The 15,061-nt window shown below is 38.9% G+C and overlaps 1 protein-coding gene across 2 annotated transcripts in view; it reads right to left on the bottom strand.

The window, feature by feature from the left end:
- Positions 1-7,257: 7,257 nt before the first annotated feature.
- Positions 7,258-15,061, bottom strand: part of HTR7 (5-hydroxytryptamine receptor 7) — a 113,383-nt gene continuing 105,579 nt past the window's right edge. For both annotated transcript variants that reach the window (XM_017896361.1, XM_017896360.1), the window contains exon 3: positions 7,258-8,970. Coding sequence is in view for 1 of the 2 variants with exons in the window: in XM_017896360.1 (XP_017751849.1) it covers positions 8,928-8,970 (43 nt within the window). In the remaining variant the exon portion in view is untranslated. The remainder of the gene's footprint in view (positions 8,971-15,061) is intronic.

Genomic DNA, 15,061 nt, shown 5'->3' with positions numbered 1-15,061 from the left:
ATTCTAAAATTCTGGTTATGGCTTCTTTAAAAAATATATATCTTTTCCTTAACTGTCTTCACTAATAGTAGACAAATTAAATATATTAGTATCCTTTTTAATATTTGCTATGGTGAAATGGAAATAAAAACATTTTATCTGTCTTTATTAGTCAATTTTGCTGTAAAACTGCATCCCACACTAGAATTCGTGTTATAATATTTAAGAAGTGGTTTTTGTCCAAAACATTTGTACTCTGCATGATCCAAATGGATGGATGGCAATTAGGCCAAATTTTCCCTTAATTGATTGAATTAAGCAAAGTTGTTTTACAGATAAATTAAATGCCAATGTGTAAAAGCTTGCTGCAATTAAAATTCTAAGAGCCAAGAGAATAAGTAATTCGAAGAGTAATCTCTGATTCATTGCCCAGAAAAAAATTTCAGGTGTTAATTTTATCTCCACACCCAAAATATATCTAATATTTCATACAAAGCTATTGATGGTCACTAGAATTGCTCTCTTGGGCTGGGAGTGCAGCCAAAGCTGCCCCACAGAAAGAGATCTCCACAAAGACCAGGAGCTGGAGGCAACTGGCCAATAGTTCCTGACAAATCTCAGCTGTTACCTAATTACCTTCATTCGTTTTGCTTTAAAAATCTAGGGAATTCCCTCAGTTCTCTGCTCTAATGTTGGCAGAAAATAGACCTGGCCCAAGTCATGTAGATAAGTTTGGATAACAGCAGGCTTTCAGCTTCTGGGGCCCCTGGGAGGTCTGTAATTAAATAACTCTAGGATTTACAGAATCCTAGTCAAGGAGGCACATACTTTGAGCTGCTTTCTCCATGACCAACTTGTCCCATAGTGAGATGCTTCTATCAATACTTTTTAGGTTCAGATACTGATCAAAGAAGTTGCTAGGCTCAATGTAATGATATGCCATGTAAGAAGAGGATCTTGCACCTGAATGGATTTGTGTATTTGATTACTTGGCAGTTAAAAGACAGCAGAAGATAGAATAGAATACAGGGAAGATATGTTTTAATGAGGAAAGTATAGAAAGGTACACATTATAGGGCAATAGAAGTTAGGGCAGGTTATTAGGGTTTTCCAGAGAAACAGAACCAATATATGAGAAGGGAAGAGATTGAGAGATTTATTTTGAGGCACTGGCTCACATAATTGCGAAAGCTAAGAAATCCCATGATCTGCAATATGCAGACAGGAGACCCAGGAAGGCCCGTGGTATAGTTCAGTAGGAGGCCAAAGGCCTAAGAACTGGCATGCTGACGGTCCCCATCCCAGGGCAGGAGAAACAGTCAGACACAAAGCAAATTTTCCCTTCCTCTACTTTTTTGCTCTATTCAGGCCCTCAACAAATTGGATGATGCTCACCCATACAGAAATGGGCAATCTGCTTTAATGAATGAACTGATTGAAATGCTAACCTTATCCATTCACACCCCCATAGACACATCTGGAAATAATGTTTAGAGAAATATATGGGTACACCATGATCCAATGAAGATGATACATAAAATGAACTATCACAGGCAGGCTACAAAAGAAATGCATAACTAGGAAAAACCATCAGGACACCCAGGAAATGGAAAAACCCAAGAATAGGATGAGGAGGCAAGAATCATAATCTTTGTGCCCTTCACAATGATCTAGGATTTGACCTTGAACTTGGGACTTTGCATAATAAAGAAGATATTTGAATCCCCTAGAGTGAGTCTCCTCAGAGTTCAGTTGCAGATTTCCAGGTCTACAAAACCAGTCAGCAACCACTGAAATGTATTTTGCCGGAAGGAAGAATATAATGAAAAGTACAGGCTGGGCTCACACCTGCAATCCCAGTACTTTGGGAGGCTGAGGTGAAAGGATTGCTTGAGGCCAGGAGTTTGAGACCAACCTAGGCAACATGGTGAAACCACCCTCCCATCTCCACAAAAATATTTTTTAAATATTTTAAGTAATAAAAAATCATAACAATGAAAAGTACAAGTCAGCTGAGCTCAATTTTTCTACTTACAAGTTAATTTCTACTTACAAGTTAAAATTTTTCTACTTAACAAGTTAAAGGAGTTACAAGGCTAACTCCTTTAGCCTCAGTTCCTTCACCCATAAAATAGAGATAACAATTTTTAGGATTGTTGTGAAGACTATCAGAAAGACTGATGAGTAATAAACAATCAAATGTGAGATGTTGTTCATCATTGCCATGATATATATATATATACACACACACATAAAATGGTGAAAGTGTACACCTTGGCCAATGTCAATAGCTCTCACTCAACGGCTAATATTCAACACGTGTTTTACAAAGATCTTATCTTTGTTTTGTTGACAAACATCTGATCAGCTTCTTGGCTATAAGGAATGTGATGCATTGATTCTCATTTGACCCTGTGCTGGTGCCAATATTAATTAATTATAAGAGGGGTTGATTGATGAATACAAAAATACAGTTATATAGTAGAAATAAGATCTAGTGTTTGGTAGCACAATAGGGCGACTACAGTTAATAATTGTACATTTCAAAATAACTAGATGAGTGTTTCTGGAATGTCCTCAACACAAATTATAAATGTTTGAGGTGATGGATATCCCAACTACCCTGATTTGACCATTACACACCTTGTGCTTTTATCAAAATATCACATGTATTCTGTAAATATGTACAACCAGTATGTACCCATAACAATTGAAAATAAAATAAACTTCATTAACATGAGGAGTCACTCAATCATGTGGGAATTTGCCAGCTCAGCATCTGTCATAAATGTGTGTAATATAGTTGCTGTCTTGGCATCCATTTTTAACTTTGACATAACTTATCTGCAACCTAGTCATAACTCATCACCATTGGCCTAGTGAAAACTTCCCCTCCCTTTTTGGTACTGTTGACCACACAAAACCTAATTGTCAACACCAGAGTCATACAAGCAAGTTCCCACCCCCCAATTTTTCAGATATTTTATTGAAACTAGCCAACCCACAATCCCTTCAGGAAAGCCTAAGGGATAACCATGGACCTTAAAAAGGACAAAGTCCACAGGTCCTCTCTCTGTCTAGCTCCCCAACTGCTGGTTGAGCTCCTTGTGACCTCCATACTTACCATGGGCCTCCTGTCAGCACCCCTAATTCTCTGGGCCCTATGAGTAATAATTTCTTGCTTCATGCATTTTGGTTTCACCTCCTCATTGTGCCCCACTTGACCAACACACTCCAATCTAACTTTCCCCTGGTCAGGTCTCTTCTAGAGAGTGGCTATCTTGGCTGATGGCCACATTCGAGAGAGGCCTTAAGGCCAAATGAGAAAGAAACCATAACAATATATGTCACTTAAACATCTATGTGTCTTTAAATATCATATTCGTAAACTAAGGTGATCTGTGGATTATTTTCCTCTGCAAGCTTCCTGGATTTTTGGTACCAACAATAAGTACTGAGCACTAAAGGATATGTAAGAGAGAGCTTGTGAACAAATGGTGCCTTTCTTTGGCAAGATTCTATAACCATATACTAATGATTTGGGTATTATTTCACACTGAGCATGCTTTTCCTCACTAATAGCACACAGAACTGGCTAGGTAATTCAGTTTGCCAGCACATTTGGAAATAGCAATTTTTAACACGTGGAACCAGCTGTACCAGAATCACCTGCTAGACTGGTGAAAAGCCCTCTTCACTCTGCACCTCCCTACCCCCACCCCTGCACCAGACACAACATACAAGAGTCTCTTGAAGTGGGACCAAGGAATCTTTACGTTTAACAAGCTCCCTGGATAATTCTTACTCAGAGTGAAGGTTGAAAACTGGGCTTAAGATATAAAACGATGTGATTACTTGATAGTAACCTTTCAATATCACAACGCTTTGCCTTCAAACTGTTGGGGACACTTTGTCAAAATGTAGTCTTTAAGAAAAATTTCATTAATATGATCATTCTAAAAATAAAATACCTTTCAAAGCATTCAGATCAGCATTATGGATACAATTTCATTGTAGATAACTAAAGAGGAAAAACACAGGAAGAAAAAGTTTCAGTTGTTCATAGGCTCTGCTTCCTGACTATTTCAGAGCACATACAGAAGCAGGCAGCTTCTCTGTATCAGTACTCCAGGTGTACTTCTCAGGGACAAGGGGTTCCTTGTAGGTCTTCACCCTTCCTGTCAGGATGCTCTCCCTATATTGCAGTCATCACAGTGGGCCTTGCAACTTAGTGTCATGCACTTGCAATGATCATGCTACAGTAATTTCTCATCTGGGTAACTGCTAGATTTTCCCTACTTCAGTAACTGCTCACTTTCAGTGAACGACGGTCAGTTTTTGTTGTTGTTTTTTCTTCATGTTATATTTGTTCTGAATATATTTACTGAAATGTAGTTTTATGTCTCTTAAATCTTTTGTATGTTTTTGCACTTCATTGTTTTGCCTCAACATACTTCAACAAGATTTTTTGCCTCAATGCATTTTTCTTATAACTCATTTTATTAATACCTATGTGATGGATTTTAAAAATTATTTCTTCACCAAATATTATAGAGAGGAAAGTACTGCCCTGTACCATACTCCTTCAAACAAATTCAGACGAAACACAGCTCTAGTGTTTTAGTGTTGTCTCACCTGCAGAAGAGTAGAGGGTTGTATTAGATTATCCATGAGATTCCCCAGCTCTGTGATTGTGGATAGTTATAGCTCATTTTTCCTACAACTGGATCATGCACTCTGTGAATTATCCATAACAAACTTTTATATGTACAGCTGACTTTCTGCTGCCTCTTATCATAGCTTTGAACCACTTCTCCTACTGTGAGACTGTGTGGGTTTAAAGAATAAAGAGCATTTTAATAATAGCCCAATCAAAATGTAATTAGGAAAAGGTAATTTGGCACCAAAAATATTACATAATACCACATCAAAGATAAATTCCAGATATTTCTTATCATCTGCTATTTTAGATTACCATTTTCCCCCTCTACTAGTACAGGTATAATTCTTTCATCTTGCCTTTTTTAATGTACCAAAGACTAAACAGAACCATTAGCTGCAAATCTACTTCTGATACTTGTCAATGTCTCTCACTTTCTGTTTCATATCAGCTATAGCAAATTTTCTTTTACATTTTTATTGATGACCACATCATATCTCTGTTAACATGTACCGCATAAGCAGGTTTTCTTTAAAAAATGTATTTAACCCAGCAGCAACTTAAAAAGCAAAGTATTTTAAATTAAAACATTATATTCCTTTTCCAGAGAACATGCAGACAAAACAAGTCTAAAGGATGATCCAATTAAATAAATTTCTATCTCTGGGGGCTAGAACCTCTGAGTTGGTTCTCAAAGTCTGCATGTTTCATATTCAGTACCTAACAAGATATTCCTCACTGTAAGCTTAAAGCAAGCAACGACATCACAATATGCATTACTCTGAGTTGTTTTCGAAACGTGCTGACCCTCTGAAAGTTTCCAAATGGCTTCTTTGTGTGCTGTTACAGACCATCTGGCTAGCTGTAGATAAACAAGTTTCAACATATGGGCCATAGCACATACATGGCTCTGCTTCGCTAGTGCAGAAAATTAAGAAAAGGATGCTCTCATGATATAAGTAGCTAACTCATGCAAGAGAAGCAGGACCATGTAGTGGAGGGCCTGACCTAAGGGGCACACAGAATAGCTTAATTCCATTTCCTTCTCTTCCATTCACTGGGCATGTTGCTAGATCATGGCAAGTCTTCTCTGTTTCCTCACATAAACATTTTTTTAAAGGTGCCAGCGAACTCTTGCCTTTCTCTCCTTCTCTCTATCCTTCTCATTAAGATATATCCATTATGGGCCTACCATATATGTGTTCCCAGCATGGTGCTAGGTAATGGGCATATTGTTGAGAAAAATAGACATGGTCCCTACCCTTGAAGATTTACTGGACAATAATGAAGACATACATCAAATAAATGAGATCAGGAAGAATATCGCAAACCAAGAGGGAAAACATGTGTGAAGGTCCTGATATCAGAAGGAGCATGAACAACTTTTCAAGACTCCAATATTTAGAAACATTTATAGCCATTAAATTGAAAACTCAATTGACAATGAAAATGCTGAAAGGGAAATTCCCACTATCTCTAGATGGCAAATCAGACACTTATTACATTAGCATAAACTATTTGAAAAAATTGCCTGCATTTTCCATTCATATTTTTGACCCACTGCCTGCAATCAATGAACCTAATAAAACTACATGAAAATATGATCATCAAATACATGCACAAGCATATCAAGCCCATGACAACATAATCAATGCTTTCAGTTATGAAACAGTTGCTAGAAAACCTAGGAACTCTGAGTGTCTCCTGTTTAATATTTACAGAATAAAACTAAATGCTAAGGCAACAGTGACTCAGTTATCTCTTACAAGTAAGTGATTTACTTCTCAAGCATGGTTTCCCAGTACTCAGCCTTGCCAGAAAATGACAGCTGATACCCTAGAGTGAGAAGAGGAATAGTCCTTCTTGCTTGAACAGTCATTATACACAAAATGTTCATTTCAATGATTTTCCCAGTTCTTAGTTAAAACAAAAGCTGTCTTTGACACAAATTATGTCATATGTGAAACTGTATGAATGATTTATTTTTCTCATCCCTTTGCCATTTCTACCTTTGCCTTTCATTTGCTGCCACATATTTAAAGTACAGTATACACATGAAGCTCAGCCTTTGTAGCCAGAATGAAGCAGAGAGGTCAACAGTCGGGCATTCGAGTCAGGCAGGATAAAGAGCCAATTTGAGTCAGGCAGGATAAAGAGCCAATTTGAATCATGAAGGTCTTAATAAAAAATTAAACAACACATTTGAAAACCTGAATCAATCCAACTAACCATAGTGCCCTGTCTTACACTACAGGAAAGAAAAAGTCATTCCCTAAAACCTGCTATAGCACTTACTATACTACATTGTGACAAACCGAGACACGTTTGCCTTCTACCTGATGGCAAACTCTTAAAAGCAAGGACTGTGCCATACCCATCTTTGTCCCCTCGATGCCAGCAATGCCGAAAGTGCCAGAAGCCCAAACAATGCTCATTAATCAGATCAAGTAATGAACAGGCATTGTTTTATAAAAATAAAGTCACTAAGGGAATGAATCCTCACAGTGAAATATAATTGAATCCAGAGCTGTCTTAGCTACCTGTTAGGATTTTAGCAAACATGTAAAGTGTTTGCCCTTCAGCCATTCTACAGACAGCAACATGTATGACATAAGACCTTTAATTAAAAATTTTTACTTACATTGCTTTATTTCAGCTACAAATAAACTTTATTTGATGTAATGTAATAAAACATTTTCAAGTTTAACAATATGTATCTGACCATAAATAATCATTTAAATTATGAATATAATATATACGGTCACTTTAGCAAATTTGCGGTTCAGGAATTTATACAAGCTTTGTCTGAAAGGACAGTGCTCTCCTCCCCTTTCAGGAAAGGCAGCTCTTCCCCATGTCTGGTAAGAAGCAATGTCAATGGGAATTAGAAGAAGTCCATAATCCATGTTGGAATTCCACTTTATCCTGTGACAGGACAGCTTGCTTTATTATAGGAAAATAATATTATCTTTCAGTTCTCTCTTATCAAATAAAGAATTGCATTCATTTTTCCCCTCGTAGGTACAGGTACTCTTCTATTCTCATCTGCTGTCGTTCTGTCTCCTTAGCTCTTAATTGCTACATAGTGCCATTTAAAAAATATATACCCGCAAAGAGACCTTTTCTGTTTCCTTACCTGCCCTTCATGTCTACCATTTTTTGGTGGGTAGGGGTGGAAATCAGAGGACAGAATTGCTTAGGCACACATTCGATTTAGGATACAGAGAACACAAAAACAAATTCTCTAGAAGGAACAGACTGGTGTTCTGAAGCATTTCCCAAGAGTGGTCCAGGTGACCTTGCTTCACACAATTTGGTTTAATACAATGCAGCTCAACAAGAATGAACATGTTTATGCCCCATCTCCAGAAGCATCACAACATTTCATGGAAAACCCATCATTCCCACACTTCTTCCACATAACATACAGTTACGGGCCAGCCCATGGGTGGGCCCACTGCAGCCTGGTAGAAAATGAGAGTCAAAAACATGCCAATAATCATGTTAATTACAATGCAGTTGGGTACCACTTGAGCTTCACTGCGATAAAAATCCTCACAGAAGGCATCACCCTCACCTCTCAAGACCCTTCAGAGCACAAGAAAAAGCTTTGCTCAAGTTATATGCTTCTCTCCATCCTGAGACCTGTTCCTGAGTTATACCATAATAAGTGAGTTAACAAAGAAAGTACATTGGTGGAGAAATCACAGAGACCCTGCAGAAAAGCCAAACTATTTGACAGAAGCTTGAAACAAACACTGCTCTGGGAAATCATTTGTATTAGCTGATGACTGGATTCTGTTTTCTAACATAGACATGCAACATATTCAACACTACACTCACTGCAGTTTGCTTGGAAAAGCCTTCTGTCATACAACAAAATACATTCTGTCTCAGGAGTGATTCCTGCATATTCACCACAACACCTAGACTCAGAAGCATGGGAAGTGTGCATTGGAACTTTCTCCCACTTGCATGGATTTGGACATATGCAAAGCACCAGAAACTGCTTCCTTTGTGGAACTCAGTTCTGTCGGTGTGCTTACTGCTGAGATGATCTGCTATCTTAAACTGAGAACACACAACAGCACTGATCCACAGAAAAAAGGAGAAGTCACCATCTCCCTTGTAAGGTAGCGTGTACAACAGATCACCCTGTTTGTCACGTTTTAGACATCCCAAGAAAGGAGAGAAGTCGCATTCCATTCTGCAGTCTCAGCAAATGACTTCCTTCTGTTTCCACCTCTAATTTGCCTTGTTTATTTCATCTCCATTGTTCTGCTTTCGATCATGAATCATGACCTTTTTTTCTACAGTAGTCAGCGTTTTGTCTAAAAAAAAGAGAGAAATAAGAAAATGATTTAGCAGAACTGTAAATGTGAGTTTTCATTTTGTGGTGGGTGGACTTAATTTTTACAGCAGTCAGTAATTTGAATCATTTGTGGCTTCTAATGGATTATGAGTATCCTTAAAGGGAAAGAAGAAGTGCTGTGACTCTTTTGGTAAGTTTCATAACTCCCACAAGTTGCCAAGGCTTTAATATATTTGCAAATCAGCCCCAAATAACCCATTTAGAAATTCACCTTCTTAATACAGCTATAGCCAAAAATGACTTTGCTCTCAAAAATCCTTGCAAAATACTATTGCACTTGCCCTACTTGAAAAGAATAATGACTAAATAATGATTACCAACGAGAAGTGTTCTCTCCCTCAAACCTAGGAAGGTGGGTTATTGTAAGGTAAGTGTGCAGGGACCAAGAAACTTCACTTCTCTCCCTCATTCCTAGATGCACAGAAGTGGTATTAGTGATAAAGAAGTGTCAGCCAATGGCTGAGAAAAGTCCCTTTCTCCTGGTGTAAAGCCACTCCCCTAACTCTGCACCTCCACCAGCCTCGACTTACCACACTACATCATGTGCTTAAGAGCTAGGTCTATGAGGACCCAGAGACTGGGTCTGTGCAACCAATCTCAGCCTACCCACCCCATCTAAAGCACTCCCTACCCTGCCATTTGGCTATTTTGCCTGCAGTCCTGCTCTTCCTTCTTTGAGGTCCCCCTCTCAGCCCAGCACTTCAGATGGGTGATCAATAGATGGATTTTGCTGGAGACATGGTTTCTGGCTTTTCCCCTCAGCCTCACACAATAACACCTGAGGACAAGTGCTGCACTTCAGCCCAGACCCAGCCCTATAGGCTCCTAGGTATCTGAAGAGGGGACTGGCAACCATCTGTGCTCCACAGACACGTTCCTAGCCCAGGGCCTCTGTCTCTTCCCAGCACAGGAGAGACCACACTTTCTCCAGCTCAGCACTGCTCTGCTCACATAGTTCATGTTCTGAATTCCTCTAGGCCACAGCACTATCTCCAGTCTCCCTTTCCTTGCTACTCACCTACTAACCAATTGTGATGGTCTGGAGATTGTAGTATCCACACAGACACCTGTGGCCTCTTTCCTAGTCTCAACAGCACCCTCCTTGTGCAGGCCCTCCTGACATGAGACCTCACTCTTGCATCAGTATTCTAACCCATATCCCTTCTCCTATTGTGAAGCCTTCCATACATCATTTATACTGCATCCCTAGTCTCACTCCTGCTCAAAAGCCTTCATCTCCCTCCCTCATCCCTGCCCACTTAGCCCTCCATGCTGATCATAGACTACCCAGCTTCCCAGTACTGCTGAAGACATGCCCCAAACTTCTTGTCCACCTCTATCAACATCTGGGCCCCTCGGTCCATGCTGTCCCCTCTGCCTTGAGCAGCCACTACTCCACCTCCACCCTTACTATGTCTTCTTGTTAAAATCCTACTCTTTCTTCAAGACCCACCTCCAATATCCCCCGTTCTTGATTTCTACCATGGATATTTTCTTTCTAAGAATGCCCCTCAAGACTTATTTTTCTTCTGTACTCCTCTGTACTGCTTGATTTTATATTGTGCTATATGAATTTATTATCTACTAATAGAACAAAAATATATAAATATTAGACAAAGCAAGGGAGGGAAAACACCTGCCTTCCTTAAAGAAACATTGCAAAGTTAAAATGTAGGCAATTGCGAAGCATGAAGCAAATAAGCTATTATTACTAATTGATGATTTAGTAAAAATAAAATGATGATTTAATGAAAATAAATCATCTACGGAGAAGAAAAGTCCATGAAATAGCAAACTTTTTGTTTGTTGCTGCCTTTAAGGCAGCATCCGATCACAGACACCCAGGGTTCCAGAGGCTTTGATGCTTCTGCCCAATTTTCTCTGGGATCTATTTTATTTTATTTTATTTTATTTTTAATCACTGGTTTCCACAAAGAAAGAAAGTACCTTTCAGGATGCTTCAGGACAAACCCTGGAGCACTGTATTGGCAGAATTCATGGCAGAAAACCAAGGTTACTCTGCTACAAGTCACCACTAGGACCCCTGCAATCCACGGGAATTATAAGAGGCCCTTTGAAGACAATGACAATACAATCACCAGGAAAAAGGGGAGCAGGAAAAGAAGAGCTACTTTAAAACAGTTTCATGACATTCATTTCTATGGAAGTATTTAGAAAGTGCTGTTCAATGTTATTCATAAATGACATCAACAAAATTCATGAAAACAGGATACTTAAAAGCAATAGATGGCAATTCAAAGCAAATCCATAAGTAATCAAATTTAAAAGAAAAAAGAATCCTTGATTATATTTCATTATCATATTTGATTTTATATTACCAATCTGTGAATACTTGTGAAAAGGATTAAAATTGATAGCAGTAAATTAAAATTACCAGTGCAAAAGTATTCACAGCTTTTCCCCCATCTATTCACTTCATTACTCCAGGGAAAATTTTCAAGTGCCTGCTAAACTCCTGAGGTTCTGGTTATGCTGATCAAGAAAATGGGGGAAAATCGGTAAATATTTGGTAGTAAGAATACAGTCTCACAGGTTTACACAGGAAAGAAAGAAACTGTTATGTAGGAGAATACGTAGCGCCAAGAAGGCAGAACAGGGCGAGAAGGTAAGAGAGACTAGAAGCCCAGAAGCCAGATGGGAGGAAAAGAGCTGGAGAAAGCCCAGAGTCTGGAGGAGCCCAGAGTCTGTAGGGTGACCACAAGATGAGTGAGAGCTAGAGAGAGGCAGGGGGAGCAAAGGGTTCTGATTACAAGTCTCCTACTAGCCACCACCACCTCTACAGCCACCCCAGCATACTAGATTAAAAGCTTCCAGAGACTACAACTGTCATTTACTCACCTTTCTACCCTACCACGCCTGGTTCCATACCTTGTACATAGCAGACACTCAAATGTTTCTGGGAAAAACAAGCCAATTTTCTGGGAAAAACAACATCCATTTTTTACCTTCTGGGTTACCCACACAGTGCTACCGCATCAGTCTTGACCATTTTGATGACTCCATTCCCCTACCTGCAGATTCACTAATGGCTTACTATATTTACACCAGAGTGTCACAACTTTAGCAATAAGGACTGGGTACTTCTTTGTTGGGGCGGGGGGTGGGGGGCAGGGGTGCTGGCCTGTATACCGTAAAATCCTTAACAGCAGCCCTGGCCTCTACCCAGTAGATGCCAGAAGTATCCCACCCCCACTTGTGACAACCAAAAATGCCTCCAGAAAATGCCAAATGTCTCCAAAGAGTTGGGATGGGAGGCAAAATTACTCCTGATTAAGAACCATTTGTCAATACTAAAAGTCCAAATTATTGGAGCTGGCATAGAAGATTCTTTACAATTTCATCTCAATCTACTTTTCTGCTTTGATCTCCAACAGTTCCTGCACCCAAATGCTTAGTTTCAGCCAGGTGGTCCTTTGCATAAGCTCCCACATTGGTGCCTTTACAAAAAAAGTCCTCTTCACCTAGAATAACATTTCTGCTCTCCTTTCACTATAAATGCTTTGACCAACTTAATAGACATTCTTGAGTTCATATCCTTCAGGAAGTCTTCTCTGATCAGGGTTAGTACAAGCTCTGGGTCATTTTCCTTTCCTTTGAATCCTATAGCTTTTCCTGTCTCCACCTTCCCTTATTACAGAAAGGTTGCATGTGCATATGTCTTAGCCTAGCCAGGCTGCTATAACAAAATACCATAAACTGGTAGCTTATAAACAACAGAGATTTATTTCTTAGAGTTCAAGAGGCTGAGAAATCCAAGATTAAGCCACCAGCAGATCCCATGTCTGGTGAGGGCTCGCTGTCTGCTTCATAGATGGTAACTTCTAACTGCGTCCTCACATGGTAGAAGATGTGAACAAGCTCCCTGAGGCCTCTTTTATAAGTGCAATAATCCCATTTAGGAGGGCCCTGCCCTCATGACCTAATTACCTCCTAAAGAATCCACATTTTCATACTATTGCACTGGGAATTTGGTTTCAAAATACGAATTTTGCAGGAGACACAGATATTCAGGCCATAACAACATATGTCTGTTTGTGTAAAGTATATCCAACAAAAATATATGCACAAGGACATGAAAGATATCATCCGTTTTCTGTACTTTCCTCAATGCATGGCAGCCACATTAGAAATTTCCTAAAGCTGACGGATGTTTTTAGGCTAATCATCCTTAATGAAGTGGATATTCTGTAATTATAAATTCAAACTGAGAGAAATGTAAAGAGGATACAGCAGACTATGGCCTGTGGGCCAAATACAACTGGCAGTCTCTTTTTGTAAATAAAGTTTTATTGGTACACAGGCCTATCCGTTTACTTATGTCAGTGACAAATTACTCATCAGTAAGAAGAGTAGTTTCAATAGGGACCATATGGCTAGCAAAGTTTAAAATATATACCACTTGGCCCTTCACAGTTGAAGTTTGCTGACCTCTGTGTTAAGGTAACAGGAAAACAACACCCAAGCCTCCAGACTAGCTAAAGATACAAAGGCAAATATCTTTAGACTTTACGTTAGCTGATTTATTTTTATAAAAGGCACAGTAGCATAGAAGTTAAAAGCACTTTTGAACACAGATGTCCTGGGCTCAAATCCAGCTCTATCACTCTCTGTATGACTGTGGGGGAAATTATTTTACTTCTCCAAGCCCTTGTTTTGTTATTTTCAGAATGGAAATGAAGAAAACTAACCTATCATAAACTTTTGAGGATTAATTGATCAAATTCACATGAAGTGCTCAGCAAAGTGCCTGAGAGTGAATTCTCAGCAAACACAAGCTATTATTTTAAATTGGAAAACCTTTTTGTGTTACATTTTAAAGATTACCATTTTATGATCTATCTGAATTATCTATGAATTATTAACTAAAATAATCAATAAAATTATTCTCAAGTTCTTTGACTTTATAGGATGCATGCAAATATAAGAGTGTTTCCTTGCTCATGACATTATCTGTTCTTTCCTAGTTTATACACTGGCTGCTTAACTGGATCCCCTGCCACCCATCTTTCCCTTGTCTGCCCTCCTCACTATTGCCAGAGAGACATTCCCATGTTACTCCTGAGAACTAGAACCAACACGCTTTCCTTTTCCTGTGCTAAACAATGCTGGAGCCAGGCAAAATAACCTAGCTATTTGTTCTAGGAAATAGTCACTTTCAGAAGATAAGACTATATGCCAACAAAAATAGCCTACTTATCAAAACTAATGGTTTGCTCATTAGCACTTACTTCACAGCCCTCATCTAGTTGTACTTACCAGTCTAAAGCTATTATGTCATAAACTCTGCCTAATCTTCACCAGTTCCCCACCTTCAAATCACCCAGCCCAAGCCCCAAAACTCTATCAATATCCTTGCCTTATTTCCTTCATCTGAGAAACTACTAAGACTGTCTAGGAGTGGATACCACGCATAGTGCAGTAAGTCTAACAAACTTTATTTACTTAGTGTAACAAGTCATTCTCATTGTCTTCTTAGAGAGCTTACGGCTAGTCTCTACCTCAAAAATATTCTGAGACTCTTCACTGCCTATATACTGAAGTCACTTGACAAGTATTATTGCATAACATTCAATAGAAGCATCGGAGTGATTCATATCACAGCTACCACTTAGGGACTGTGTGAACATAGGTCAGTTACTTTATGCTCCTGAGCCTTAAGTTGTTCTTCTGAAAAGTGGGGATGCCAGAAGCACCTATTTTGCAGGTAGCATGCAGCATAGCATGTAGCAGGTGTTCAATAATGGTTAGCAGTTATTACTTTTATTTATCATCTATTATGTGTCAAGCACTGTACTAGATTCTGCAGAAAGAAATCTGATTAAGACATAGTTCCTTCTCTGAAGGAATTCAGAATCTGGTGGGAAAATCCTAATAGTAAATTCAATGAACTCTTACATGCATAGTAAGATCTCCGGGTGTGCTCATAGTACATGTTCTAGAACTTAAAATTACATTATTTTTTAATGCTACTTTTTATATTGTGAACAATCTCATGTATACAAAAGAGTATATAGAAGTAAACATGAATG

The sequence above is a fragment of the Rhinopithecus bieti genome, unplaced genomic scaffold (assembly GCF_001698545.2).
Source record: "Rhinopithecus bieti isolate Rb0 unplaced genomic scaffold, ASM169854v2 scaffold_26871, whole genome shotgun sequence".
Lineage (NCBI taxonomy): Eukaryota > Metazoa > Chordata > Mammalia > Primates > Cercopithecidae > Rhinopithecus > Rhinopithecus bieti.
This window is presented reverse-complemented; position numbering and strand designations above follow the sequence as displayed.